At 44.7% G+C, this 27399-nt stretch overlaps 1 protein-coding gene and 1 long non-coding RNA gene across 2 annotated transcripts in view; one reads left to right on the top strand and one right to left on the bottom strand.

The window, feature by feature from the left end:
• Positions 1–12166, bottom strand: part of LOC146811260 (uncharacterized) — a 119145-nt gene extending 106979 nt beyond the window's left edge. The window contains exon 1 of the long non-coding RNA XR_014966707.1: positions 12111–12166. This is a non-coding gene — a long non-coding RNA (uncharacterized LOC146811260). The remainder of the gene's footprint in view (positions 1–12110) is intronic.
• Positions 1738–27182, top strand: MXD3 (MAX dimerization protein 3). The gene is made up of 6 exons (XM_085618325.1): positions 1738–2190; positions 3570–3669; positions 9789–9818; positions 10615–10729; positions 23480–23654; positions 24259–27182. The coding sequence occupies exons 1-6, from the start codon at positions 2121–2123 to the stop codon at positions 24375–24377; spliced, it is 609 nt and encodes a 202-aa protein (XP_085474451.1). The 5' UTR covers positions 1738–2120; the 3' UTR covers positions 24378–27182.
• Positions 27183–27399: the final 217 nt, after the last annotated feature.

Raw genomic sequence — 27399 nt, 5'->3', positions numbered from 1 at the left:
TTTTTTCAGGCACGGTTGGCCACTGGGACACCGTCAACCTCAGTGTGCATTTTTGCTAATGGCCGTTGAGATATCAAATGTCAGTAGGATGGGCTGTTTTGGTTATGCTCACCCCATGTAAGGTGGACCAGTTGAGGACCATCTGCTGTTTGTTAGTTTTGTATGCAATTCTGATTTGTATTTCCTGGGCCTATTCACTAATACATACTTCATTGTTGATATTCCTAGTGAGAAACAGAACAGCAAAAGTAGCTCGTAGGAGCTGTTAGAACGCAATACAGCCGTTTCCAAACCTATTTATATAGCATAGAAAATGATAATTTGAAGAAACATCTCATTACATGGACAAAACTGCTAGATGCTGCTAGCAATATTACATGGACAAAACTGCTAGATTCTGCTCGCAATACCATCTCACACACACACATATGTATATATAGTTGTTTTGCTGTTTTATATAGCGCGACCTTGACCCGAAGGTATCAGACCGCTTTATATGAGCATCAGTTGCATGAGGGACACAATGGCACTGAACGTCACACACAATACACAAAAATGTCATACATAGGAAACTGAAACCTTGGCGGTTATGATTTGTTTCTGCAAAATCCGCTGGATTTAAAAAACTGACATGGACACTCGGGAGGAACAAAAAAGCAGTAAATGTAAAAATAATTCGTGCAAAATGATGGCTTCGCCTTCATACGTAGTTAGAGATCGGTCTCCGCGGTTACACTCCCGCCCTGCCTTATTCTTCTTTCGTCCATTCAAAATCTCCCCCTCCCTTTATACCACAACACTTTGGTGTAGTTTATAAACTTATTTTTCCCTGCACCCCTCCCTACCAGTCTTCCTGTATTTTTTAACCATTTCTTTTTCCCGCCCGATCCTTTCAAACCGAGGTGGTCAACGCGCAGAATCGTAATGTACCTACATGAAGCCAATGGCAGTGGAGAACGCAACAAACCACTCCCACCGTCAAGGTAGATAAAAAAAGTGGGTGTGGCTAAAACTGCACATGAGCTTCCCTATAGGCGGAAGCTGGAGAGAGGCTGGTCCCTGACCAAACAGCTGAGAGGCTGCACAAAGTAGATAGAGAGAAAGGACTGTACACAGGTCCTAAAGCCATCTTGAATTATTACAGTCTGAGTGAACACTAATGACTCAATGGGTTGTATTTTCTCCCCAAAAGAAGTTCTTTTTGTGCTCAGGAATGACAAGCCTAGCCTATTATCCCTATCACTTTCTGTCACAAGACTGCGCCCATCTCTTCACAGGGCGCTCCGTGGCCCCGACTCTTACACGTGTATTGATAAACTCAGTGAAGAAAAACCTGTAGGTTTAGTCATACTAATAACGCATTATTGCACTGCATCCTGCAGTTTACACGTTGATCTTGGTCAACACGCTGATTTTTTTTCTTTACCGTACGCCTATCGTTGCCACGAGTCTATCCTATTTCGCAATCTCTTGTGCTTCTCTCTCTAGTCTCAGTCTGTCATTGTGCACTCCTTCCGCGATACACAGGTCCCTAACCCGCCCCCATCTCCATCTGCTCTTCTCCACGTAACCCTCTCCCTTCCCCCATCCATCTGCCTGTCTTTCGTTACGTCACTGGGAACCGCTTCCTGAGTCTACGCTTGAACCGAGCCTTGACGTTCCAACACAGGAACCTCCCCTCCGCTCCCAGAGGCTGCCAGGACTGCAAAGTATTGACGTTCTGAAGGGGCGGGGCCTGTGTCTCCGTGTTCGAGGGGTGGGGCTTACGCTGTTTGTTGCAGTCAGTGTCAGTTACATTGTTACCGAGCTCCGAAGCAGACGGGGCAAATAGGAGCACCAAATCTAGGCATTGCCGGAATTTGGGGTCCCCCTCACCCATCCCCATCACAGCACCTCTTCTTTGGAACCACCACTCACTGCTTCCTCCCAGAAGCCCCCGGGATTGCTCTTCCAAGGCGATCCCTGCTCTTACCCTGGATTCACCCATCTCTGCCCTCCCCCACCATCCGCCTCGGCCCCCAGTACCTACACCCCGGTGACACCTCTACACGAACCCGCACCCCAGAGGACTGCCATTCTTCTCCACCAACAGGACACCCCAGCAGAGCTTTGCATCCACCATGGATCAGATCTCCAGCAACATCCAGGTGCTGCTGCAGGCGGCCCAGTACCTGGAACGCAGGGAACGGGGTAAGAGCGGAGTGTGTGGGAGGAGAGGCGACGTTAGAGGAAGGAGTCTCACTTGGGGGGAGTTGTTATAGGCAGTGGATGCCAAGGGAGGTTATTGATGGGTGGGGGTGGTGGGGTCGATGTGTTTAGACACGGTGTGTTATGTGAGGATACCTCTGAAAAGAGTGGCATTTTTATGGTGGTTATGCTAAGATGTTTATTGAATCGGAGGTGCCATTCAGTGGTTGGAAAATGAGGGGTGCGTATTATTGTTGGGAACAGGGGAGATGCCTATCGTTGGGTCGAAATAAGACTTTATAGGGCGAAGGATGGTAGACTTGTTTTTCTGTGATGTGGGGTTCCTTATTTGTGTGTGCTTGCTTGTTATTTCGAATGTGGTGGTGATTATCATGAGCTGGGGAGGTACCTCGAGTAAATGTTTGTTGATGGAGGATGGGGTGTGTCTGCTCTTCAGGGGGAAGAAGACGATTATTATTCGAGTGATGTCCAGTATGGAGGGTGGTACAACTGTTATTGTAGGCTTGGATTATGTGAAAGGTTCACATTTCCTGTGACTGGCAGGGGGCGCCACCCTTTGCCAAGATGTTGGAGAGCGGCCTTTACGGGCATAATAAGACTTCCGGTGATGGGGAGATGGAAGCTGCATATATTGGAAGGGAATACTGGTGCCTGTGACGGGGAACGTGGAGTCCGTTGTGGTGTGAGTGGAATTTGCTTGTATTCTGTGGCCTGAGTTAGTTGCCTGTGTCGGGGACTGCAGATGATGGTGTTTCTTCGTGTCTCCCTTTCTTGACCTGTGATCGGGGTTGACCCAGTGTCATCGGAGGCAAGGAATGATTATGACTTTTCTCTCTAGCTTCAATGCCTTGGCTTAGGGTGGCGTGGCCACTCGTTTGTCACCCCATGGCTCTAGCCTGCGCTGGGTGGGGCACAGGCCTCTGCCTCTACAATCTCGCATGTGATGCGACTGGTTTTGCCCCACATCCCTGGCCTGTGATGAGAAGGTGGCAAACTCTCGCCCAGCAGCCTTTCCCTGTTAAACGAGCTTATCTCTGTTTCCCATAGTCTTGGCCTTGAGTGGGTGGTGAGGGCTTCTGCCCTGAAATAACATGTGATGGGGATACCTCTGTTCTTACGATCCTGGCCTGTGCTTTCTTTTTTTTGTGAGGGGTGGGGGGTCTGTGTGGTGTGTGTGTGTGTTGTGATAAGTTAAGGTGCAGGGATCTCCTTTTGATCCACAGATTTCTGTGGGCTGCTGTCTTTGGCTCTGGTGGTGGGGTGGGCAGTGGATGAGATGCATTGGCCTGCGACATGATGGGGTTGATGATGTTTACCACTCTTGCTCAGGGGTTATCTCAACACTTCTCTTTCCTCCCCAGAAGCAGAACACGGATATGCCTCCATGATGCCTTATTACCGGAAGAGTAGCTTGGACCAGAATAGGCGTCCAAGATCGCCCAAGACACCAGACACCGTAAGGTAGGTGACGGAGCAGGGTGTGGACCACAGTGGAAAAACAATCACTAATGGAGTGCACTTAATACATGCACTATACTTGCTCTACTAGGCCACATTTGCCCTTTACCAGTAGTCTCACTCAACCACTCTGGCTAAAGTTCTGTTCCCCTTCTCTCCTAAATGGCACACCCTTCCTTGCCAAAACTGGGTAATCTTCCAGAACCAGGAAAGAAAGTGAAAATCCTGGGATTTCAAGTAGCTAGTTAGGTGACATATGGTGACCAAGTTAAGACCGTTTGTCGTCTCTTCTACCTGCTACACAATCAAAATAATAAAGAAAATTCTTCCATATCTTCCTGCGACCTTAAGGAAAATAGCCATGACAGCCTTAGTTATGTCCAAGCTTGATTATTGTATTCCTATATTTGAACAATCAACAGCAATTCCTTGCTAAATTTAGGTCCTCCTAATATATGATTTAGGAGCCTCCAGGGAGGATGCAAGGTCGGCTTTGAGTTCCTCTCTGAGTTCCTGTTTTAAATCTCACAGGGACGTTAACAGATCTTCTTTAGCGAGGGACATGTTATCACCAGTGGATGTCGCAGGTGAAGAGTCTCGTGTTTATGCCGGTGTGAAGTAGCTAGATACTCTATTGAGCTTTTGCCTCTGAGGAGGCATAAAGGTAGCAAGGTTAGTAGGTGGGTACTGCCCAGTAGTGAGAAAGGAAAACCGTTTGCAGCGTCTGGCATATATGGCCTGCGTCCTCAACCGGAGAACAGGGCTGGGATCTGAAGAGAGTTGACCACTGTCCTCTGTAGCCAACCTGAGTGAGGGTAGTGCGTTATACCGATTGGCATTTCAGGAGTTTAGCCACAGGGCTATTACCCACCGCTCCAAAATAGACCAAGAGAGGGTAGTGATCCCCATGCTTCTTATAAATGGCGTTTCCCATCCCGTTAGGGGGTCTCCGTAGTGAACAGTGTCAGGGGCACCCTACCCCAGACTACAGCCTACTCAAGGATGCCCAGTTGTTGTCCCTGCCATGAAGGGACGCCACAAGGAGAGTCTCCAGAAAGGTAGCAAGTGGCCCTAGTGTATCCTGGTGCCCAGGTGTCCTGGACGCATTGACTACAGGCCCCTAGTAGTGCTTGGCGCCATGTATGCGGCTTCGCAGGTCCCCCTTCATTGAGTAGCGACCTTGAAGAAGTACTGGCGAGACCAGACAGGCTTACTGTGACTATCGGCCACTTCAGCATCGCCATCTTAGAGTCAGGCACTGGGTCAGTGGTGAAAATAGAGAGCTCAGACATTTAAATTCTGGCAACCAGCTCATGGCCCTAGAGTGCATCCCTGTTGGGTGAGAACATCTTATGATGGGTCAGAGGGACCCTGCAAACCTCGTGGTAGTGGGGTCAGGTCTGACATGCCACCTTGTCTGAGTCAGGCAGGAGCCCCATAAGGCCTCCGGGGCTCCCGCAAGACCAACAAGGTCTGTGTGCCAAGAGGAGAATGCGCTGCAACTTCACTACCACAAGGGCTCCCAGGGCTTCCCACTGTCTCCTCTCACCTTCAGTGCGCTGTTAGGCAGCATGGCATTGAGGGGTGGGCCCAGTTCGTTTGAGGCATTGGTTCGGATGAGGCATCGGGCACCTTTCTCTAAGTAATGATGCACGCCTAGTTGCGAGGTTGTCAAGCAGGCACGCTGTCTCCAGGCGTCTGCTTCACAGACTCCACCATCTTGCATAAAGGCGCCTTGAAGATGCCCCGTGAATCGCTGCCACTCCCTGCACTCTGGGACAGCCACCAAGGGTAGAATTACACCATCAGGTAGGACACTGCCTTAACTTAATTATAATGAACAGCAGAGCCTCTGTGAATCACGTCCACTTAGCCATCTTGACTTTCCTCGCACCCATCATCTCCCTCTTCAAGTGCCTTGTCCCACAAGCCTACCTCCATCCTCCCAAGTTTGAGGTTCCTGCTGAAGGTGCCTATGAAGTCATTGACATAAGAAACTGAGAAGGGAGTATGGAGCCATATTGTATTTTAGCCAAGCTCACACAAAACAGAAATTCATCTATTTAAATACAGGTCAACTAAAAGATCCAGCTTGAAGAAGTAAGTTAAGTTTATTAGTCCATAAAAACCATAAACCACAAAAAAAAGTTGTACATCAAGCCATTTGACATAACCATTCGATCAAGATTTAAAAACATGAATACATCGCACCTATTCCTAGAGGAGCATCCACTAGGGTCTCTGCTTGCCCCTCTCCCCATAAAAGCTGGGAGAAGGGCCCTAGCATAACTATAATCCGGTGAAGTGCAAGCAGCATAGTCCTCCAGGAGGGCTCTCGCTGACCCCCCTAGTGTAACAGCAACAATTGGGGAAACCCCAATGTAAGAACTAACGATAGGACATCTAGAGCTTAAACACATAAACGTTGTTTTTACAAAGTGCATTGTGCAAGATAAGGTGCGAGTGGATACTAAAGTGCCAGAGTGCACAAGCAGATACTTCACCTCTCGACCCAAAATCTATTGTCAAGAGTTTAACCACAAATTTAAAGAACACCCACGGGAAGGCTTAAACAAAATCGGCAGCAATAAAAACGTGTGAAAATATTGCTAAAAGACCAGCCTATTGACATCATCTGACAACAAATGTACTTAGGGCTATAAAGTGCATAGTACATAATGGGCATGGGACCACACGCTATGAACTTGAGAGTACCTGGCGCCCAACGGGCCTGGGAGAGACAATGTGGGGCGGCATCTAAACTTGGCGGGATAGGGGGTATGACCCTTGTAGCTCTTTCTACACATCTAATATGACCCCTAGCAGCCCACCTACAGGTTGCTATCCGAGCACATCCACAGCCTACCATTGGCACCTTTGTATTGCCTTCCTAATGGACTCCACCTAGGATTGGCGGGATAGGGGGGTATACGCATTGTGTTGGTTGCTCTACACCTATTATGCCCCTTAGCAACCCACCTTCAGAATGCCGTTTGTGCACACCCACAGCCTAGCTTTTGCACCATCCTAAAACACGGTGCTGAAGGCCCTGATAAGTGGAGCCTTTGACCTTATCCAATCTTTTAAAAATGTCAATAAACTGCACCAGCCTAATGTTAAGCTTAGTGTTTTGAGGATTTAAGGACTCGGTCGCTGCTGATCTACAAGTTCTTATTCTTAGGACTTTAAATTAGTTCTGCTGCTCGGCCCTCCTCCGCATAATTAGGCAGGGGCAAAGACAGAGGACATGCTTCACCGTTTCCTTTGTCCACTGGCTTAAGCGACACCCTGTATTCTACCATAGCCTATCCTACTGCCACTTGGGTTTGAAATCTGGGGTGGAGAGCACCCCCAATCTCATTAACATTAGTTTCCTCTTAAGCTTCATAGTAGCCGGCCTCAAAAAAAGACTGGTCTAGTTGCTCCTCACATGAGTTTAGCAGCAGCCATCCATGTAATCGCTTGGCTAGTGTTATGTTTTTTCATCTTCCCACCGACTCAGCCTGACTCTCTTTTTTTTCATTCACAATTTTCTTAAAGACTTGCTCACTTGTGTCTGACTGCCATAGTTCACTGAGGCCGAGAGGCTTCATGCATTCCTGCACCTTTTCCCCTTTGTAAGTTGATTTTGGACCAAACATAATGCGCTAGTGAGTCCTTTGGCTGCCCGCGCCGACCGAAGACATTTCCTACACCACCTTGTAGAAACACCATACCATTAGATATCGAGTAGGACTTTTTCTTGGAACTCCTGTTGAACTTCTTAAGGAACTACGACCTATGATTGCTTTACACCCTGAGGAAGCCCCAGGCTCAAAGGCCACATTTAGGTGGCGAAACACGTGTTGGCAGCTGTGTTACAAACATCTTGCTTTCTGTTTGTAATTTTGTTTTGAAAGACTCTGAGCAGTTAGTCTCGTTCATATATATAAAAAAAAAACACTGGATTCAATAAAAGGATTTTATTCCTAACTTAATTGTCCATGCACATCTGAGTCCTTGGTAGCATTCCTAATTTTATGACAGCATTTTACAAAAGACTCTGCCCTGGCCAGGGATTGCTTTACCAGTGAAAACTCAAGTCTAACTTGCACAGGCGAGGCCGACCCCAGCAGCTGAAATTCTAAAAGATCAATAAGGTATTCCTGTGTTCTCTTGTTGGTAGATTTGTTGAGCATGACACTTACCCTCGTGTAACGCTAGAACAGCATCCACATGTCAGAGCAGCTAATACGTAAATAACTTATAAACTAGACAATTACACAAAATTGTATGTACCAAATGCTACACAAAGGACCCTGCAAACCATACTATTAAGAACAGCACTTCATGGACGTGATTCCCCTGCTACAATTAAAGGGAAATGTTGCCTTTAAAGCGCTCCATTGCACCTTTGAGCTGGCTCATGCTATATCAGATAACCTAAAGAAAACAAGCAAGAGGAAAGCCAGTAAGTCTTGGTTTAATGTGTTAATGCATGCAACATTAAAGCAAGTTACACAAGGAGGAGCCATCAGGAGAGGGCAGAGAAAGTTAACGTTGTAAACTAGTTCCTCATTTAATGTAAAGCAAACACTTGAAGTGGAAGGTTACACTCAAACAGCCAATACGATTAGGTGAGAGAATACTGCAGTGGGCTTTGCCAAGACGTGATTGACAAAGTCTAAAGTTAGATGTTGAAAGGGGTGGGCCTAAAGTCCATTCTATGTATATTTATATATTCTACATAATGTGGCTGTTTGACAGATGCACTGTGAATACCCAGACCTAAAAAGATAGCAAAGGACAAAAAAATGGGGGTGACTTTACCAGCTGCGTTACCTCTGTATAACATTTTTAAAAAACTCTGAAAATGATCAGGACACTATTTAATAAGAGTGGACCTATTTATTCCTGGACTAGTTATAAATGCAAACCTACCTAGCAGTGAGGAACGAAGGGCTGTTTACTAAATCCACAGTTTTGTCTTCACGCCTAGTATTGTCATTCTCGCTAAGCACATAATGTCTTTCTCACTTAACCGAGGGATGAGCAAGCACTTTCCTTGCCTCTAAGATTATGAAGTCTTGACAAAGTTTCCTCTCGGGTACTCAGGAAGGGGGAGGAGTAAAATGTATTGTGCCCTTTTGATACTGTTTACTAGAGTGGATCCTGATGGTTTCCCGAGGGTAGACTGAGATGCAAGTCAGCCTGATAAGTAGAGAGTTCTGTTCTTCTATAAAGGAAACTTCAGGCAGAGTTTGAAGTGGGTGTAATGCAAATATTGCCCATATTTATTCGCTAAGGGTCCCTTTGAGGGGGAAATGGGGTGAGGAAGAATTACCTGCCAGATTTGTTTCCCCCCACCACTACCTAGCGAAGCTTACAGTTACAGCTCAAGCGGCCTTAATTGTTAGGCAGTTAGTGGTTGACGACAGTACTTTTTTGAAAAAATTTTTTTTTTTACCCAATTGAAATTGGGCATTATCCTTATTCCCTTGGTCACAATTTGAAATCTGGAATTGTAATCTGGCTTCAGATTCCTACTGGATGAATATTTTGTGGAAAGTTTTTCTTCACCCCAGAAACAAGATCTGCAGCTTACCAGGCAGTTTATACATACCAAAAGGTGGTGGGGTAGTGAGATGCACCTTTCCCTCTGTAGATCAGCAGTGTTTATGCAGCCAGTATAATTTAGGAAGAACTGACACAGCAGTGAAATAAACCAGCCCCTACCCTGTGGAGAACTTTGTAGACCGGTGCTGCTGCGTAATCGATGCCCACATTTTAGCACATTTGTGATGCACTCTGGTCTGTAGAGCTGTGTCACACAGCATGGGTAAGAAGTCACTGATTTTCTCAATGTAGAAGATCCATGTGAAATCAACTCTCTTCCTGCCGTCTGACCGTTTTCTCAGGGTAGGGTCAGTGTAGTTGAGTTTTACTCATCTATGTGCCTTTTCCCTGCCACCCACCCCCAACAAATTCGCAGCAAATTACCAGTTCTATTCCTAAATGCATCTGTAAATCTGTGGTGGATGCAGGCTGTTATTAGGTGGATGTGATGTCTTTGACGTTTTGCTTTGCTGCTTTGTGCAGTACATCAGATCACCCTGACTCATAATTCTCCTCTTGTTTTGTAGGTCTGTTCACAATGAGCTGGAGAAGCACAGGTGAGACTTGTGCCTAGAGGGTTTGTGGGAGACTGGGATATCCTTGAGTGTTTGGTTCTGCTGTGCTGAAATGAATGCTCTCTGAATTACTGTGGTGAAAAGACCACATTGCTCTGCTTTGCCACTGCAATAGGAGAGTGATGCATGTGTGCTCCGAGGTCATTTGGGTGGTGAGTGGTCCCCTCATGCCTAGCAGGCAGTTGCAGCAAGTGTCTGGGAGTGGACGTTCCTGTGTGTATTTGTTTTCTGTGATGTGCGTTTCGGTTTGCCTTTGTATCTTGCTGCCTTTCTCTAAGGCAGAGGTCTTCAAAATGGGGGGCGGGCCTCAAGGGATCCCGGGGGGGGGGGGCACCAGGTTCTGGCCAAAAGAAGTATTGTGCTTTGTTTTAAGCTGAAAAAAATGAGTGCACCAAGCAGCTCTGTAATGGGCCATCACTAGCATCTTTTGTCATTTATCTCCCGGCTGGGAGAAGGTGTCAAAAGGGAAGGGCCACCAAATATTCTTCTTATATCACCAGTCTGAGTCTTAGTTCGGGAAGCTGTTGTTCTTGACATACCATGTTGGTCATTATGATTCTTGCCACATGTAGTCTGTCTGAGCTGGTGGTCCTGGCGTCCCTGGTTCTTGATTTGTGCCTTCAGTCATCGCGGTAGACTCAGGAATCGAAGCAGGCCTTGCTATCTGGGCTTTTCTGTTCTCCTTGCAATTCTTACCACATCATTGGGGAATGGGAATTCTTCCTGTCTGCATTGTGACTTTTGTGTGATCTTGTTCTTTACTCCTTCTATCCTGCAGGAGAGCTCAGCTTCGGCGCTGCTTGGAGCAGCTCAAGCAGCAAGTCCCAATGAACAGCGAAACTTCACGCCACACTACCCTCAGCCTCCTACACAAGGCACGCATGCACATTAAGGTGAGCTGTGGAGAGTTCTAGACCCTATGACTCATTAGTTACTGGTATATAATGCAGCATTGAGGAGGGTTTTCACTCAAAACAGCTAATCACAAAGTAGCTGCTGAGCCACAGTTCATTCAAAACTGCTGCTGCACGGATGAGGTAAGGATTATGGACTTGTGTCAAAGCAGAACAAAATGATTCTCAGCACGCATAAGATAGACACTTCAGGTAGGCATGATCGAAATAAAATGCTTTTTTGTGTTCGGATAGAGTATGGTGGAGAATAGGATCCAAGAATCATAAAAGTAGTTCCTGTGAAGGATCCTAGTTAATATCATAACTTGCTAACTTCCACCCCTCAATTTTTGCAAATAGCTGCTTTTCAAAGTAGCAATCATCAGGAGATTTATGTGCCCTTCCTCGAACATTATACAAAGTAAGACCCAATATAAGATTTGGGGTTTCTTGTAGCATTTTGGTGGTGTAAAGAAATGTATTTATTTGAAGCGGACACTAGCTATATACTACAGGAAGGTAGAACAGAAATATTTAAAATGCATGTGCCTTTACCGGTGCAGCATCCTCCCCACCACCTTTCAGGATGGCCTTTGCATCATAAAATTTAAAATCAAACAGGAATTGCTGACCCTCTGATTGCTTTCTTCACATCCTGGTACCTCTACTGGGAATGACCATAAGTGTACCTTTTCTTACATTGTTGTTGTTTTGAGTTCTGGATTATTCCACATAGTCATTGCTTTGAAATTTGTTTTAATGTCCATAGTGAGTTGGGCTGTGCAGGCCTTCTCTTTGTCTTTGGCTGCATCGCATTATGACATATGATGCAAATCTATATGCAAGGATAAAGTACAGTGATAAACAAATTTCCTGAGCCTTAAGCATAGGTACCAAGCCTCTGGTATTGCTGTACTCTTATTTCTAAAATGGTGACCGTGTAATGAAAGTGGAACATAGACACCTCATTGGAATACATACAGCTTTATAAAAGCTTGGCGATTTAGTCTGATTGGTAGGTACAGCATTCACAATGGCACATATGTTACCCGTTTTATGTATTGTTGTCGTCTACTTGGGGATGGACCGTGTGACCTCAATTCAGGTACAGTGGTTTGAAGCACGTCATTGGCTACACTCGTGTGTTTCTTAGTAGCTTATTTTGTGGTATCTTCAGGAAGTTTTTGAAAATCTATTAACAGGTTGGACTCCTTCAAAATTAATTTTATTTCAGTTTTATGTCAATAAACATGCGGTACTCGTTTTCACAACATTTGTTACTGACCAGCTGACAGATGTTGCACATTCACAGCTGTTTTGTGAAATTAAAATTCCATAGCTAACATTCTTCTCTTATTAGAAATATTTCAAACAAACGTACCTTTACATGTTATGTTTGCTCGATACAGGATGTGATTTTGGACGAACCGCGTTCGCTCTCACTAACTCGAGCATGTGGTCTGATGTAGAGTTAATCAGCTCATTGAGGCCTGGAAAAAAAAGGTGTTTAATAAGTTATATCTATAAGTCTAATAATGGGTCTCTATTTGTTACTTTCAAATTAATTGAGCATAAATCCCAGAAATTCTCAACCTCTTTAGAAATTGCTATCTCTGTTCACAAGCGTGGCAATCAAACAGCATAGATTTTCATGGGTTAGCAGAGGAGCACATGAGTGTTCCTTCCCTGCCTTCACCTGACGATCAGTGTCCTTTGCCATACACATTAATTTTTTTTACATCTAGATGTGCCTCCAAGTGGATAGCAGGACTGCGAGTCAGTCAAAAAACAATCCAACCCATGCATTTAAATGAAGCCGCCCAGTAAACCTATGGGTGGTCAATCTAGAAAAATTGCTCCCCCCAGTGAGCACCATGTGTGGTGATATCAGGTCCTAACCTTTTCTAGACATTTAGGTGATCAAGGCATCTAGGTAGGAACCTGAAAATTGTTCTCAGTGTGGGAATGGGCCTAAAGTAACGGGTATGGTGGATTTCATCTTCACTAGCAAGGAGGCTGTTAAATGACCTCTAACTAGTTTGGTAGGTCTATTCACTTTAATCAGCCATCCCACTTCCTATTGTTGCCCAATGAAGGGTTCGTCATCTGCAGACACCCCACTCACCTAATTTTTTGTTAATAGTTCAGTAACAACAATTATGTATTGTGACTCATCATTGTTTATTTGTTTAGAAATATTAGTTAAGTATATTTTATTATTTATATAGTTAGGACCACCAAGCATCTAATCCGCACTCTCTTAATTTTGCATCCACTGTCGCAGGGGCTCCCATATTTCCAACCTTTTTTTAGGTCTTGCCTGGCGAACGCAGCGCGAAGCGCTGCTGTCGCCAGCGAGATCTATTGTTGCTAACTTGCCTCGGAAGTGGGACAGGAGATGGGCACGCGCAGGCTTTGGCGGATTTGAGTTGGTGTGCACGTACAGCCACACGGTGTGCACATCTCCTGTCCTCTTCCGTCCTGAGCAGTCTCATGCAATTTCATTTTTTTTTTAAAAATGCGCATGCGCGCTCCAAGCACTTACCGGCTCTTGTTGGGACTCTGCGCTGCTCCTCTGCTGTTCCTGCTGGTCACTGCAGCAACACGTGGAGCTCCGCTTTGCTCACAGAGCCCCGCCTGGAATCCTGCTTTGGCCGCACCATGCACCATTCACTAAGGCGGGGTGGGCTCCCGCCGGACTTCCTGTACTGTGTTTCTTTTTTTTTGCCTTGGGCACTTTGGCGGCCACCTCCCTGGGACGCACGAGCCGCGCAGCACTCATTAAAGTCTGGCGGTTTTGAAGTCCACACATGCCGCCACTGGGCACGAGCCGCAGAACACGCGAAAGTTACAGGTACCGCGCATGCGCGGGCAGTCCTCTCCCTCGCAGGTCTCCTCCCCGGCCCGGATATGGAGCTGCTTTCTCTTTTGCTTGTTCAGTTTTTCCTTGACCTAATTTGGTGCACATTTCTCTCTCGCATTCTACTGTACATGGGCCAAGCACAGAAGCCAGATTAAAGGTCATTTTCCGATTTCAACAATATTGAAGGGAAACAATCAGAATTTTTCTGCTGAATTATTTCTGTTTGACAGGAATAGCTGGATAAGTGAATTGTCACTGGAAAACAAACACTCAGTCGACCCAGCACGCACAACCTTCCACTCCGACAGCTCGTAGACTGAATCAACCACATTACCCATTTAAAAAAAGCCGTGCAAGGGCTCCTTCCAGTGGAAATAGTTTTGCAGAAGCAGCACTTACCTTAGTAATGAAAGGTGCGTTTGTTCTACGACTGCGGCGCCGAAATATTCAACACAAAAGCTTACTTTTAAAAGCTATATTCAACCAAAAGCTCTCTTTTAAGAGCTGAATACTAAATTAACTAACTTGAACAGAATTAGTAGAGGGAGAAACCTGGACCCCTTTGCAAGTTCTGCAACTTTTGTTTTATTGGCAACTTTTATATTGAAGGTTGCTCTTCCATTGCACAGAGTGCGGGTTGTCTGGTGTAGTTTAGTGGTACTCCTGTAGGTGATGTAAAACACCTGGTGAGGTTTTTCCGTACACCTCCGTGGCCCCAGGGCGGAGGGAATCAGAAGCTGCTATTGTGAACATTTACTTTTCTTCTTTTATTCAGAAGTGGTGTTAGGATTTCACTGTCTCCATCCCGAAGTGTTTTTCTCTGTCTAATGTTACTACTCTTGTGAGATGTTATGTTTGATCAGAGAGGCTTCCACAGAGTGAGTTACTTGCGGCTGGTTTTCTGGAGCAGCAGAGCTAAGCCGCTCTTCTGAGTGAACTGCCAGCCTTGCTTTGGGATGGGGTGCGTGTACCTAAAAGCAGTTGTGAGGTTTCTGAAAGTTTAGGGAGAAGCATGAATCTCTGGTATGCTTTCGTCCTCTGGAAATACCCTGGGGCGATGAACAGTGCCTTGATGCGAGATTGTGCACAGTTTTCAACTCCGGTGTTGGAGTTGTGAGAGAAATGTGCTATATTACCGAAGTATTTTTCTGGGGACATATGACTCACCAGACGCCCGAAAGGGAAGATTACACCAGACTCAGTGCACGCATTCGGAACAAACCGACAGAATAAAACATGCAGGGCAAACTCCGTGAAGAAAAGTTGCACCTACCAAACAAAAAAGATTCATTATCTGCACTTTTGTGCATCAAAGGGTGAACAACACCGTATGTATACAAGCCCACCCCAGGGCATGAAGTAGTCAGAAGCTTCCCCAGGAGTGCGCCCCTCTGACCAGTGTTTGGGCTCGTTGATGAAGACCTAAAGTAGCACTCGTATGAGGTGGATGGATTGGAGGTAGGTTCAGTCCACAGCGATGGAGGGTTCCATGTAAGGCTGCGAGGAGAGGAGCCCGGTGCCCTGCCAAGCAAACATGTTCATTGAGGGTCAGCTGAAGAAGGTAGAGATGTTGCAGATGGTGGGTGAGGCAAGCAGTGAAGATTGGGACAAGGTGAGTGATTAAATGAAAGTGAAGCGGTCCCTCTAACATGTGGCCGAGATTATACAAAGGCATAAAGAGTCTGGGTGCAAGAACAAAGGGTGTGCAGGAGCGGTGACCCTCCAGAAGGGTCACTGCGTGCGGAGAGTCAGTCTTAGGAAAAAATGGTGAGGTCTCTGAGGCAGAGTTTGAATATCTGGACTAGGGTGGGTGCTTTTAGGAACCCTCTGCCACAGAGCAATTCATCCCTCCTTTTGTCTTCAGTAGCATCTACGTGTTTTTGCCTCCTCCCAGGCGTGCAACACCCATTGGACACAAAGGGCTTCAGCCGCCAACCCCCTCCCCCCCCCCCCCCCCCTCCCATCGTGTGTGGCAGCCCGGGATGAGACAGCTTCCCGGGCACAAACACAGCCGCACCCGAGCACTTCACAGGTCTTTAAAAGACCATTTGCATGTTAGTGAGGTCTCGCTGCCTCGCTGGTGTTTCACCCCTTCTAAGAGACCCTGCAGCTCCACTCTGCTTAAAGATTCAGCCCCCTCCCCCCCTCCCCCAAATCAGCTCCACTCTGCCTATTGCTTAAAGATTCAGCCCCCCCCCCCCCCCGAAAAGTTTTCTTAGCCCCCCCGAAATTTGGCTCTAGTTGCGCCTCTGCCTCCTTCTGTATACAGTTTATAACGCTGCTTAGAATGGAAGCTGTCAACGGCTGGTAAAAGTAGAGTAGGGTAGGAGTTTCCTTTTTCCTTACTTATCTTCCCTGACCATGAGATGCATGGGTTTTCATATTCCTCAGACTCCAGTTCGCACCCTCAAGTTATACTGTGAGTCTTCTTGCCTTATCCTTTGACCTCCAACATGACAGTCCACCTACCACCTTGATTCTGAAGGGACATTGGGGTATCATCTAGATCGATATCTCAGTTTAATTAAGGTTTTGCTGCCGAGAAGTGTGTGATCTACATGTCAGAAGCCCAGCCTTTCATCCTTCCATAGTCCTTAAAATGAGTACCAATTTTAAATGCATAACAATGATTGATTATAAAGTGCCTCTTTAAAACACTTTTTAAAAACTCATTTTGTGCTAATGTTATTATTTTCACCGCAAATTATCTAATGACATGCAAATTATAAAGCACCCCTCCTTTATGTGGCTGGTGGTCTTGATGATGGAAGAAAGTTTTTGTTGAAGCAATTGATAGCCGAACACTAGCCCTTGTCTCGCATTATTAAAGTTTGAGCTATTGGTGTTGCATTATTTAGCAATGCCAATAGCTCAAACTTTAATAATGCGAGACCTATTGCATTGCAAATGCTTGTTCTCTTGTTCCGTCCCTTCCTTCTATATATTGCAACCTCTAGGCTACATGAAGCTAATAGTCGTGCCCGCCATTGTTGGAATAATGGCGGATTTGGATCTAACCAAGCGGAGGCCATACATATTCTAAATATTGCCATTGAGATAAAGATCAATCCTTGTATATTAGTTGGTCGAATATCTCCATCTATACCCAGCATTATTTCTCCCGTGGTAATTTCTATTCTTACATTGCAAATTTCAGGAAAAAAATGTTAGATAAGTCTCTTATTAGTTCTTGAAGCGTATCGCATTTTGCAAATATATGTACAATGTTGGCTTCGTATAAAGCACACCGCGGGCATTCTGTTCCCTTACTATAACCCCATTTGGCTATTCTATTTGGTGTGTAATATAATTGAAAGAACGTTTTGTAATATTGGGTTTGCAACCTAGCAGACATTAATATAGACTGTGATAGCTCATACGATCTAAGACATGATTCTTCCATTATCCTTAGTTTGTCTTGCCATTTTAATGAAAATGTATTCATATCATCCGGAAGTATAGTGATCATACTATCATAGATTTCACCAATCTTACTTGATTTATTCTTGTATATAATTTTGATAGTTTGAATTTTCTGAAATTTAGAACTGCCCCCCCCTTTCCTAGTCAACAAATCACTGATTTGAAGGAATTTACAGAAATCCCTATGTTCTAATGTATATTAATTTCTTAATTCTTCGAATGATTTTAGCCCAGCTCTAGTATAAAAACACCCAAATTGAAAAATCTCTTAATTTATCCATCTATTCATACATATGTCATTAAATATTCCCGGTAGGTTATTATTTTTAGATAAGACTGTATAGTAAGAAAATCTTCCAATTCCCAGAAGTTTACGTACATTCTTCCATGCTGCATGTATACCCACCAGGGTTTTAAAGAGTATTTTTTTAAAATAACAATCGTATGTATGTCGCCATAAGTACCCATTAGCTTCACAACCCAGAATAAGTTCTTGTGGTGTTGGTATATCCCCATCTAGTCTACTGTTGTTACTCAGGTCATTAATACCCTACAATATTTCAGAATCGTAGCCCACCAATACATTTTAAAATTGGGAAAGGCCATGTCCGCCTCTATCTTTCGGGAGAGAGATGTATCTGAGGGCCCTTCGTGGTCTTTTATATCCCCATATGAACCGAGAAAACATGCTATCTATGGTTTTAAATAATTGTGGTGTAAACTCCAAACAAATTGTTCTTAAGAAATATAAAAATTTGGGGGGAAAAAGAATCTTAATCACATTACACCTGCCTCCGATAGTTAGATGTAGGTTATTTAATCTGTTACGGTCTTTTTCGGTTTGTTGTATTAATGGGTCTAGATTGACTTCTACTAGGCTATCCAGGTTAGCTGTTATGTTGACTCCCAGATACATGGCTTTCTCTACTACTCAATCGTCCCTCATCGTAAGTTTATTATTAAGCACTATCTTTTATTGCGGCGACAGGATCGCTTGTCACTAACGCGATATCTGCGTAAGCCAGTGTTTTGGTGTCCCAGGTTTGTGATCGTATTGGTAGAATTTCCAGATTATTTTCTAGTCTATGGATAAATGGATCGATAAATATCGCGAATAATAACGGGGAGCATGGGCATCCCCGTCTCGTCCTCTGGTTATGTCTGTTTTCTCTGAAACCGCTCCATTCACCATTATTACGGCTTCTTGTGCCATATATAACATTTGAATTGCTTTAATAAAAGACTCTCCGATACCACTTCTTGACATCGCTGACCATAGATATTTCCAGGAGACCCTATCGAAGGCTTTCTCAGCATCTAATAATATGAGTGCCATAGGGTCTCCTGTTGTCTCAGCAATGTCAAAAAGTGTAATCACGCTTTGTATATGATCCGTTGTAGATCTCCCCGGGATAAATCCGTGCTGACGCCCAGATACAATTTTATGTATAATAGGCGCCAGTCGGCTGGCTAGAAGTTTCGCATATATTTTTGAGTCGCTGTTTATTAGGGTGATAGGACGATATGATCCAGGTTCTGTAGCATCCTTATTTTATTTTAGAAAACTACAATTTTAGCTCAAGCCCATGACCCCGGGAGGTATCCGCCCTGAAAGATATGTGCAAATAATTTGCTTAAGATTCTCTTTAGTGGTTTATAGAAATTAACATAGAATTCTGAGGGTATCCCGTCTAATCCGGCTGCCTTCCCCTTAGCTAAACTATTTATTGATAATAGGATTTCTTCCCATTTCATCCAGACTATCCTGATCCTGTTGTGGTAATCTTAATGTTGAAGTCTAATCTAAATATTCCTCAATCTTATCCTGCGGTTTACTCGTCTCTTTATATAGCTGTTGATAATATCTTTGAAATACGGCTCTTATCTCCTTAGGGTCGTTTTTAAGTCCATATTTTGGATCTTTAACCTCTCTTATGATATTGGCTGTGTTTTGTTGTCCAGTTCGGACAGCCAGTTGGTGTCCGACTTGTTCTCCCAATTCATATGTAATCTCTCTATTCATTGACGCTTTGCATATCGCTTTTTCTGTATAAATATCAATGATGGCATTTTTAGCAATTGCCACTGTTCTTTGTGCCTTTTCAATTTCTTGTCCTGTTTGTACTGCTCTTATCAGCCCCTCTTCGGCTAAAGCCAGGTCTTTTTGCAATATCCCTATTTGCTGATGGGGATATTTCTAGAAATTCTGGTATCCATTTATTCATGTGCTGACAATATTCTTTGTTTAAGAGCAGAATTCTCTCAAAGGTCCAAATATTCGTTTTGTTGTTTATTCTACCATTATCTATGCTCATAATTAAGGGACACTAGGAAATGTCTTGAATATACTAGATAATTTATAACTTTAGCGAAACCAACTGCTCAAGATGAATTTTTTTTTTGTTGATATTGTAACATATTTGACTTATGAAACATATGTGATACTTCAATTCCTGATTTATGTATATATAATGAATTGTAATGCCTAAGCGGGGTGGGGGAGGGAAGGGAGGGGCGGGAAGAAATGTTAAATATTTAAGTTAAAAAAAGAAATATTAATTAAGTAAATTCTTTGAACAAGAAAGTTATCTACGAGTCATTGTTTTCCTTTAATTTGCACAACAACACTTTCTTAATTTTCATTGATAGATGTAATATTTTCAACTAGGTATAATTCTCTACGTATTTCCTCTGCTCCCACATGCACCCTCTGCCAAGGAAACCCTACACACTTTAAGGTTATGTGCTTTGCGTTCTGCTAACCAACTCTTCATGACTTTGTGAGACAAACATGGTAGCTGAGCTGCAGCTAAGGCCACCATTGCAGTCTAGTGTTTGGGCACGCTGAACTTGTGCTAAGCTGGGTTAAGTGTTATTCCCAAGGTATTGCAGGCTGAAGACTCCCTCATAAAGCAACTCAGAATTTGGCTGTTAATGCAGCATGGAGTAACAAGGCAGCGCCACACTCTAGGGTCACAACCACTGGGTCAGAAGCGGAGCCCAGGTCCTCTTTATTCTCTTCCCTAACACCATGCCGTGTGCCAGAATACTTGGATGCACGAGGCATGCCCTACATGAGTCATGTGACACTACATTCCTTCCTAGCTTTGTTAAAAACATAGGCCACAAGCCGTGGGCCAGCCAACAATGAATATATAGTCTCAATCAGTCTTCAAGTCCACTATCTTAACAAATATAATCTTTTGATTGGGATCTCTGCAGGTTGGGTCTCAGATCGTAGGGATGGAGTCTCAGGGTTGTGAAAGTTGTAACAGCTCAACTTGCCTCCTCACTTCTATGGAGGAGGTTTGACTCCACCACCTCTTTTCAGGGTCCTCGCTGTTCAGGGGGCCATTGGCATCACCATCTTTTTAGAGTTCCCAACTGTCACTGTTCCCAAGAATGTCGGGTGTGGGGTTCAGTACTCCATTTGACAGATCTCCGCCCCTTTTTTGAATACACCTATTTTAAGGTCTGCATTAACCGTGCAGATACGTTTTTTTTTTTAACAAAAAGTAGGAGAACTGATTTTTAAAAATTAATTTAAAAAATGGCCATTTCGGTCCCACATAAAACCCACCCACTTTGACTTCTGTTTACCTGCAGATGCCCTTTCAGGTGAGTCGAGGGGGGTCAAGGAGGAGGACAGCAGAATCTCATTCAGATGCAGTTCCCTGATAGTCCGGACCTCCTAAGATCTCAAAGTAATGGCCCAGGGGAAGGAGGAAAACGGTGAGATCCATGGATACCATCAAAGAGGTGGCCCGGAGATGGGAGACACTATTGGGGAGCTAATTTTTTAATTTTCAAATGGACAGGAACCGCTTCCCCCAGAGAGCCCTAAGGAGGGGTGAGATTTGGGGGGTTGCTTTTATTATTTGTATTTTTTAAGGGGCATTATTACCATTACTGCGACAAGTGCTGTGGCACTGAGACAACGTGTGAGGGGACATTGCAGTCCCTTTATGGCTGTTCCACTACCAAAAAGGGAAATATGGGTCAATTTTCCTGACCATCATTAGGGCCCAGGTCACCCTTGCTGTGCAGGTAGCGGGACTCAAGAAAGAGGTACATCTTTTTTTCTCCTTTTGTTGGTTACTAAAATGGATGGGCAGCCTGCTTTGGGCCTCAGGCAGAGCAGTGATGGCTCAGTGGAGTAAGCAGAGGACAGTGGAGTAAGCAGAGGAGACATCCTTCTTCACAGGGCTATAGGTATCATTGATGGAGATGGTGCAGTGGCACCGGGGCCCAGTGTTGCAAAGAGCCAACTAAACCCCAGTTGTGGCTTTGTTACTATCCTTTCTTGCTGTGCATCCACTGTTGCTGTGCTAGTGTTGCTTTGTGCCTCCGAGCAATGACCCATGGTAGGGTCAAACTGGAGCAGAGGAAACCCCTTAGCTTGGACTCCTAGAGATGATGGGTAGCGGGTTAGGCAAGATCGGCCCCCCGTTTTTAACAAAGCGCAGAGACCACTCACTTGACGATGTAGTAGATATCGTTGTTGAAGAAAGAGAAGTTGCACTGTGACTCAGGTGTGAGGTGCCACTACATCACAGTTATGACTGTCTTAACTTTACAAAAGGTGCATGGGAGCTTAATTTTTTTTATAGCATTGAAGGGGGGGGCAAGTGCGCATTTGCTGCACAGCAGGGTCAAAATATGGAAGCAAACTATTTTTAGGAGAGGGACAGAGAGCCTGTTTAAAGATTGGAGTGATGGCCAGGCATGGTTGGAAAAGGGAGAAAGAGGCACAGGCGAAAACCTGCTAATCAGAGCTGCTGAACATTAGTGCACTGCGTGCAGTAGCATTGGGACCCAGGAGTATGAGGAGTTCATATCACCCCAGTTATGGGGAGCAGTGTTTTATTTTGGCCAGTTTCTGTTTTATGCATATGCTCTTTTAAATGTCTCACATTTATTATGGATTATCAGCTATAGAAAAAGTACCCCTAAGATTCTCATAAGCCCTAATCCCTGCTCTCAGGACTGTCCCTCCTGCTCCCCCCAATCTTAGTCATAAAGTTTGGGGGGGGGGCGGGCCTGCTATCTAAACACTAAGGGGGGAAAACTCGGAGCAAAAAAAGTTTGAAGACCTCTACTCTCATGTCTGCTGGGGCACAAGCACATTCCCAGCCTTTTTTTGTCTTTCTTCTTTGATCTCCCCGGACATCACATCCATCGACAGGAAATGTGGATGCGTGAGGCATGCCCTACATGCATCATGTGGCACACTACAGCTATCGGGCTTTTGGGAATCTGTTTGCTTGGGCCTAAACCAGTGTTTATTTTGAGCTGGAGGTTTTTCAGTGCTTAGCATTTAATTGTGAACACCGGCACTTATGTCAGTCTTACACATAGTGGTGCTGTTTGTTTAATTTGGAGATAAGCACACCAGTTATTTATTAATTCAAGCGCTCTGATAACTGAAAGGGTCTTGTTCGCGCTATATAAAACCTTCAAAATACAAAATTAAAAAATGACTGATGCCTGCCCACCAAACCATTCTTATAGCTTTTGAGGCCTGGAGTAGTCAGAATGGTCACACTTGTAGGAGTGTGATGGTAGCAGTTGTGTAGGTACGGAGGTGTAAGCTGCAGTGTCCTCCTTACGAAGGCCCTGGTACCAATGTTTTTCGAAAACTAAGCACTGGCCTAAACTGTAGATGCGGCGTTTACCTACCTTTTTTTTGTATATACTGTGGAGATGGGCGAGAGCAAGACCACACACATATTATAAAGTTACCATCATGGTATCTCTGTTACTAGTAGTCTCTAGGTTCTCCCACATTATCAACACTCTTGTCAGGCATATGCCAAGATTTGCAGTTTGGTTCCTTTTAGTTATTTTCTTTTTAATTTATGTACTTATATATTTTTTTAAAGAACTGAACTGCTGATGGTGCTTATCTGCTTGAGGGGTAAGATGCCATGCCTATTTAAGACGTCAATTCGGGCATGTGATGCAGAGCACAAGGTTTCTGATCCCACCAGTAGTTGCTTCATAACCACTGGTTGATAAAGGAGATTGCGTATAGACCAGGAGTAACTGATTCGCCATTGGGGTTAATCTTATTTTTCTCCAGTAGATACATGCATACAATATTTACTGATTTCCTCAGACGTTTTGAAACTCTAAAGCACACTTTCCTTCAGTTTACCTGTTGGTGCTGTTCATTTGGTGGATAAGCATGACTGCTGCCAGTAGTAAATGTGGAAGCTAGGTACGGGTATTTAATATCTAGGGAGGATTTGAATGCAGGGAACTAGCAGTTTTATGAAATGTTAGGGTAGAGGGCTATGCATTCCTGCAGTACAGTTTGTCTGGGAGGAGCTTGTATTGTGATATGAGCCGTGGTGGCTCTTGTGTGTAAATAGAAGTGATATTTTGTATTCCACAAGATGCTTTTGTTAAAGAGCTTATGTGAGGAAAGCTAAAGCCACTCTCTTGTCCTGTGTAATTTGCAGAAGCTGGAAGAGCAAGAACTGCGAGCGTGCAAGGTGAAGGATAAGCTCCGATCTGAACAGCAGCAGTTGCGACAGAGATTGGAACAGCTGCTTCCAGCCACAGGAACAGAACGCACCCGGGCGGACAGCCTGGACTCCTCACTACTATCGTCCGAGCCCTCTGACTCCGACCAGGGTGAGAACTATGATTTGGAGAGACCTCTCAGAGAGGAGATGGCTGGAGCTGGGAGACTCCATCGGGCCTCCAAAAGATGTAGGCTGTAGAGGCCTACTGTTAGGGAGGATACAGAATAGAATCTCTTCAAGGGGGCATAGGAGGGTTGTAGCGGAAGAGATTGCTTGAAGCCATTTTCCAGGAGGATGTAAAATGAAGAGATAGTTTGAAGGGATGTAGGGTGCACTTGCTTCAAAGATTTCTTGAAGTGTTTTAGGAGAGTGCTGCATTGAGTGAGCTAGGTGAGTGGGAGGATGGAGAAATTTCTGATTTGGCCTAGCAGGAGAGCCTTTCTAGGACCTGGTTAGGAAGTCAAGGACTTATTGTGTATTGCTTTAATGCATGTGACCTGCCTTCTACCTGGCCCCCTTCTCCACCTTAAAATCCTGGGTGTTTTTCAAATGTTGATAATTTTGAAGGACACGGTTTGTTTGTGCAGAACACTGTTTGTAGGGTATGAATGTGTTATGGGTACAAAGGTACAGTGTCAGTTTCAGAATGTTACCTCTGTAGAGCCCCTTGCTCTGGCAGGGTATAATTAAACCCTTTCTCTTGCCTTTTCCAGAGGACATCGAGGTGGACGTGGAAGGTGTGGTGTTCAGTGGTAATGAAGTAGACCCCTTCCCGATCTTCGGTTCTGGCACGGAGCATAGCTACTCGAACGCCAGCCCCGTGTGGCTATGACAGCTGCTTTGCCATGGCTTTCCTCGCAGCTCCTTGCCCCGCTATCCAGGATGCGTTGAGACTCCATGGACTACTTCAACCCTCGGGGGGAGGATGAGAGACCCTGCAGGCTGTGGCAGGGGGTCCTGGCACTATTGCTCTTTGTGTAGTGCTATGCACAGCCAACACAGGGAGCCCTTCACAAGCTCAGAGGCTTTCAGCACTTCTGATTCTTGGCGCCAGCATGAACAAACTATTAACAGAAAGCACTCTCTGCAAGGAACAAGCACAAGCAGAGAGCTGGAGAAGTCCAACTCCGGGTTTTAGCCCTAGCAGCACACTCCCTCCCTTTGTGGCACATAAAATATTTTTCCTTCAGGAAGTACCACTCAGAGCACTTATGCATCTAGGCAGGTCTAGTTGAAATCATTTATAAGCCTGATTGAACAATATAAGAACCCCCCTCTGAAGGCATGTTCTGCAAGTAATCTGCTGTTTAGTAGAAGAATGCGTTTCCGTCCAACTCTAGCAAGCAACAAGGGTTCATTGAGGTAATGTTTACATAGGGTGAGGTGAAAACTACTGTCTTGGCAGTCAAAATGGCCAACAGTGTGTCGGTTCTTGTCATTAGAGTATCATTATCAGGACATATTATACTCACACCGAAGACAGTATTAGAAGAAAAATAAAATGAATGACTCCGTGAGGTAGGAAATTGAACAACATATCAAGAATTGTAGAAGAGTTACATGTAAAGGAGAATTACTGGTGAGTAGTAGCATAACCACAAAAAAGCAACTTCAGGCATTTGATCACAGAGGAGTATCCCTAGTTGAGCCTAAAATGTGTAAATTGTTGGAACAATGAAGGTTCCTTCCTGCATTATTGTACAGAACATGGCTTAAACCCTGGGAGATACCTTTATGTACTATAGCCTGTTCTATGATCGATCTAGGAAATGTAGGTTTATAAAGGTGGTCCATTGCCACTCTGCTTTGAGATACTTTCTCTTTTGTTCTCGCCTGGACCCAGGAGCACTCTTTATCGTCCCTTCTGTCGGATAAACCCAGAACATCATTTTTTTTCTAGGACAGAACAAGGCGGATCTGCCTATTTGTTGCTGTGGAATCGACCCAGTATGGTGCTATCTGCTCCCTTCCAATTTTCTATTAAATTGAATCAGCAGGGCCTTACCCACTCATCTCTGGGAGAGATGTAGGAGGGCCATGCTTCTTATTTGCTTTCAGATAACCTTCAAAGAGCCCTTTCTATTCAGTGTCAGTTGTTCTGGAGAAGAACCAGAAGGGACCATCCTGTTCTGATTAATACTGCAACCCAGAGGTAGTCCATTCCTGCATCTTGACCAAGAGTCCCACACCTGGCGGCATCTTCAGAGTCGAACATTGGTTTAGGATCTGAACAGTTAAAACCCCAAGGCACATGCCTCCCACTCCAGGACTGTTTATCTAAAACACATTGGAGGAATACACTCCAAATGTGATTCCAGTGTGTCATACGATAGTGCCCTTCAAACAGTGAGGTCGATGACCTTTGTGATTCTGAGATTGTTGTGGGTTGTCCTGTGAGTGGGAGCCGCTGTAGGAATTGCATGTGCCTCGGTAGCAAGGACCTAAGGGAAAGCATTTGCAGAATTGCCTTTGCCTTAGTGAGTCTATATCCTGGTGTTACTGCTGCCTTTTTCTTGGACAGTTGTACATCATTAGTTTGAGAGTTGCCTGTCACGAGTACCTCTGTTCACCTCCTGTTCTTCTCGCATCGGATTGTGAGCTCGGTTTTCAATAGCAGTATGCCCTTGCTGATCGATTCGGCTTCGAGGCACCACCATTAAGACTGGGCTACAGCAAGCACCGTTGGCTGTATCTGCCTTTACCCACACTCCACTGGGGTCGGTATTGAGAGAGAGGTCTTGGGGTGTAAACATGTTTTCTCTTCCCCGTAATTAGAAACTAACAGACGGAGTGGATGTGTGGTAGAGGGTATATGATTTTCTGTACACTTTTCCACCACACAGTGAGATTGTTTATGTACCATGTATGTATAATTTTCCTACTTACTGTCATCACGAAGTAATCACTCATTGTATTCTCCCCTCCCCTGTGTTTTCTGAGGAGGAAAGCAGCACTGGTGCTGCGTTTAGTTTAATACACAGTTGTGCCTGGCTACTGTTGCCAGTAATCGAGCGCAATAGGTTCAGCTCTGCACAGCAGCAGTTAACAGTTTGACTCCTGGCAGAGCCCACACCGCCTTTCATACTTCAAGGGACCATAAAACGAGCATCATTAATGTTGCTACCACATACTAGTAAAGCGCCAACAGAAAACCGGGCTTGTGGTGTGCGCTACAAAACCGGCCTTTGTAGTCTTAATGTTGCGTTTAGATTGCTGGATTTCGTTACCTCCAATGTCTAATTCAGAATCCGATCTTGTTTATTGATCACTGACCATGTCAGATGTTCCTGGGGTCTCCAAATGAGACCTGTCCACAAAGGGTGGTATGTGTGAGTGTGCTGTGCACCTCTCAGGCCGGAGTGTGGCTTCTGCTTCCTTAAACAGTTCTCCCTCTTTCAAGGGAATCCCGTGCAGAGACAGGACCCCTCTGTCCCGATATGTATGTATATTTATAATAGTCCTGGGCAGAAATGGGGCTTGGCAATAATTTATTTGTACAAGAGATTTTATGTGTGCCACGGCTGGAATAAAATTTGTTTGTGATGTAAGTATTTTGACTAACTTGCATTGGAGAAATCCTGCAAAATACTTGTATATTCCTACCAATATTTTAATAAATACATTTTTAATGCCTCCAGCTTATGTTTTTTAAATGTGCCTCCTGAACTTGCATACTGTGGTCTTTGCTGCTAAGGCATGTGTCTGGTGTTAGGCCTTTTTCAATGTTTATGGTTGCATGACAAGAGCCAGAGATTAGTTTCAATAAATACAGAAGGGATAATGCTGCAAAATGTGTTCGGGACTACAGAAGGTTATGGGGCTCTGAAGCCTTTACACTACATGGGATTCTGTTA

This window comes from Triturus cristatus, chromosome 7 (genome assembly GCF_964204655.1).
Source record: "Triturus cristatus chromosome 7, aTriCri1.1, whole genome shotgun sequence".
Classification (NCBI taxonomy): Eukaryota; Metazoa; Chordata; class Amphibia; order Caudata; family Salamandridae; genus Triturus; species Triturus cristatus.
This window is presented reverse-complemented; position numbering and strand designations above follow the sequence as displayed.

Bases quoted from the DNA above. Each gene is read 5' to 3' on its own strand.
- MXD3 (XM_085618325.1), top strand. From the start codon at position 2,121: ATGGATCAGATCTCCAGCAACATCCAGGTGCTGCTGCAGGCGGCCCAG. The intron at 2,191-3,569 runs GTAAGAGCGGAG...TTTCCTCCCCAG, and splicing joins CCTGGAACGCAGGGAACGGG to AAGCAGAACACGGATATGCC. The intron at 10,730-23,479 runs GTGAGCTGTGGA...TGTAATTTGCAG, and splicing joins AGGCACGCATGCACATTAAG to AAGCTGGAAGAGCAAGAACT.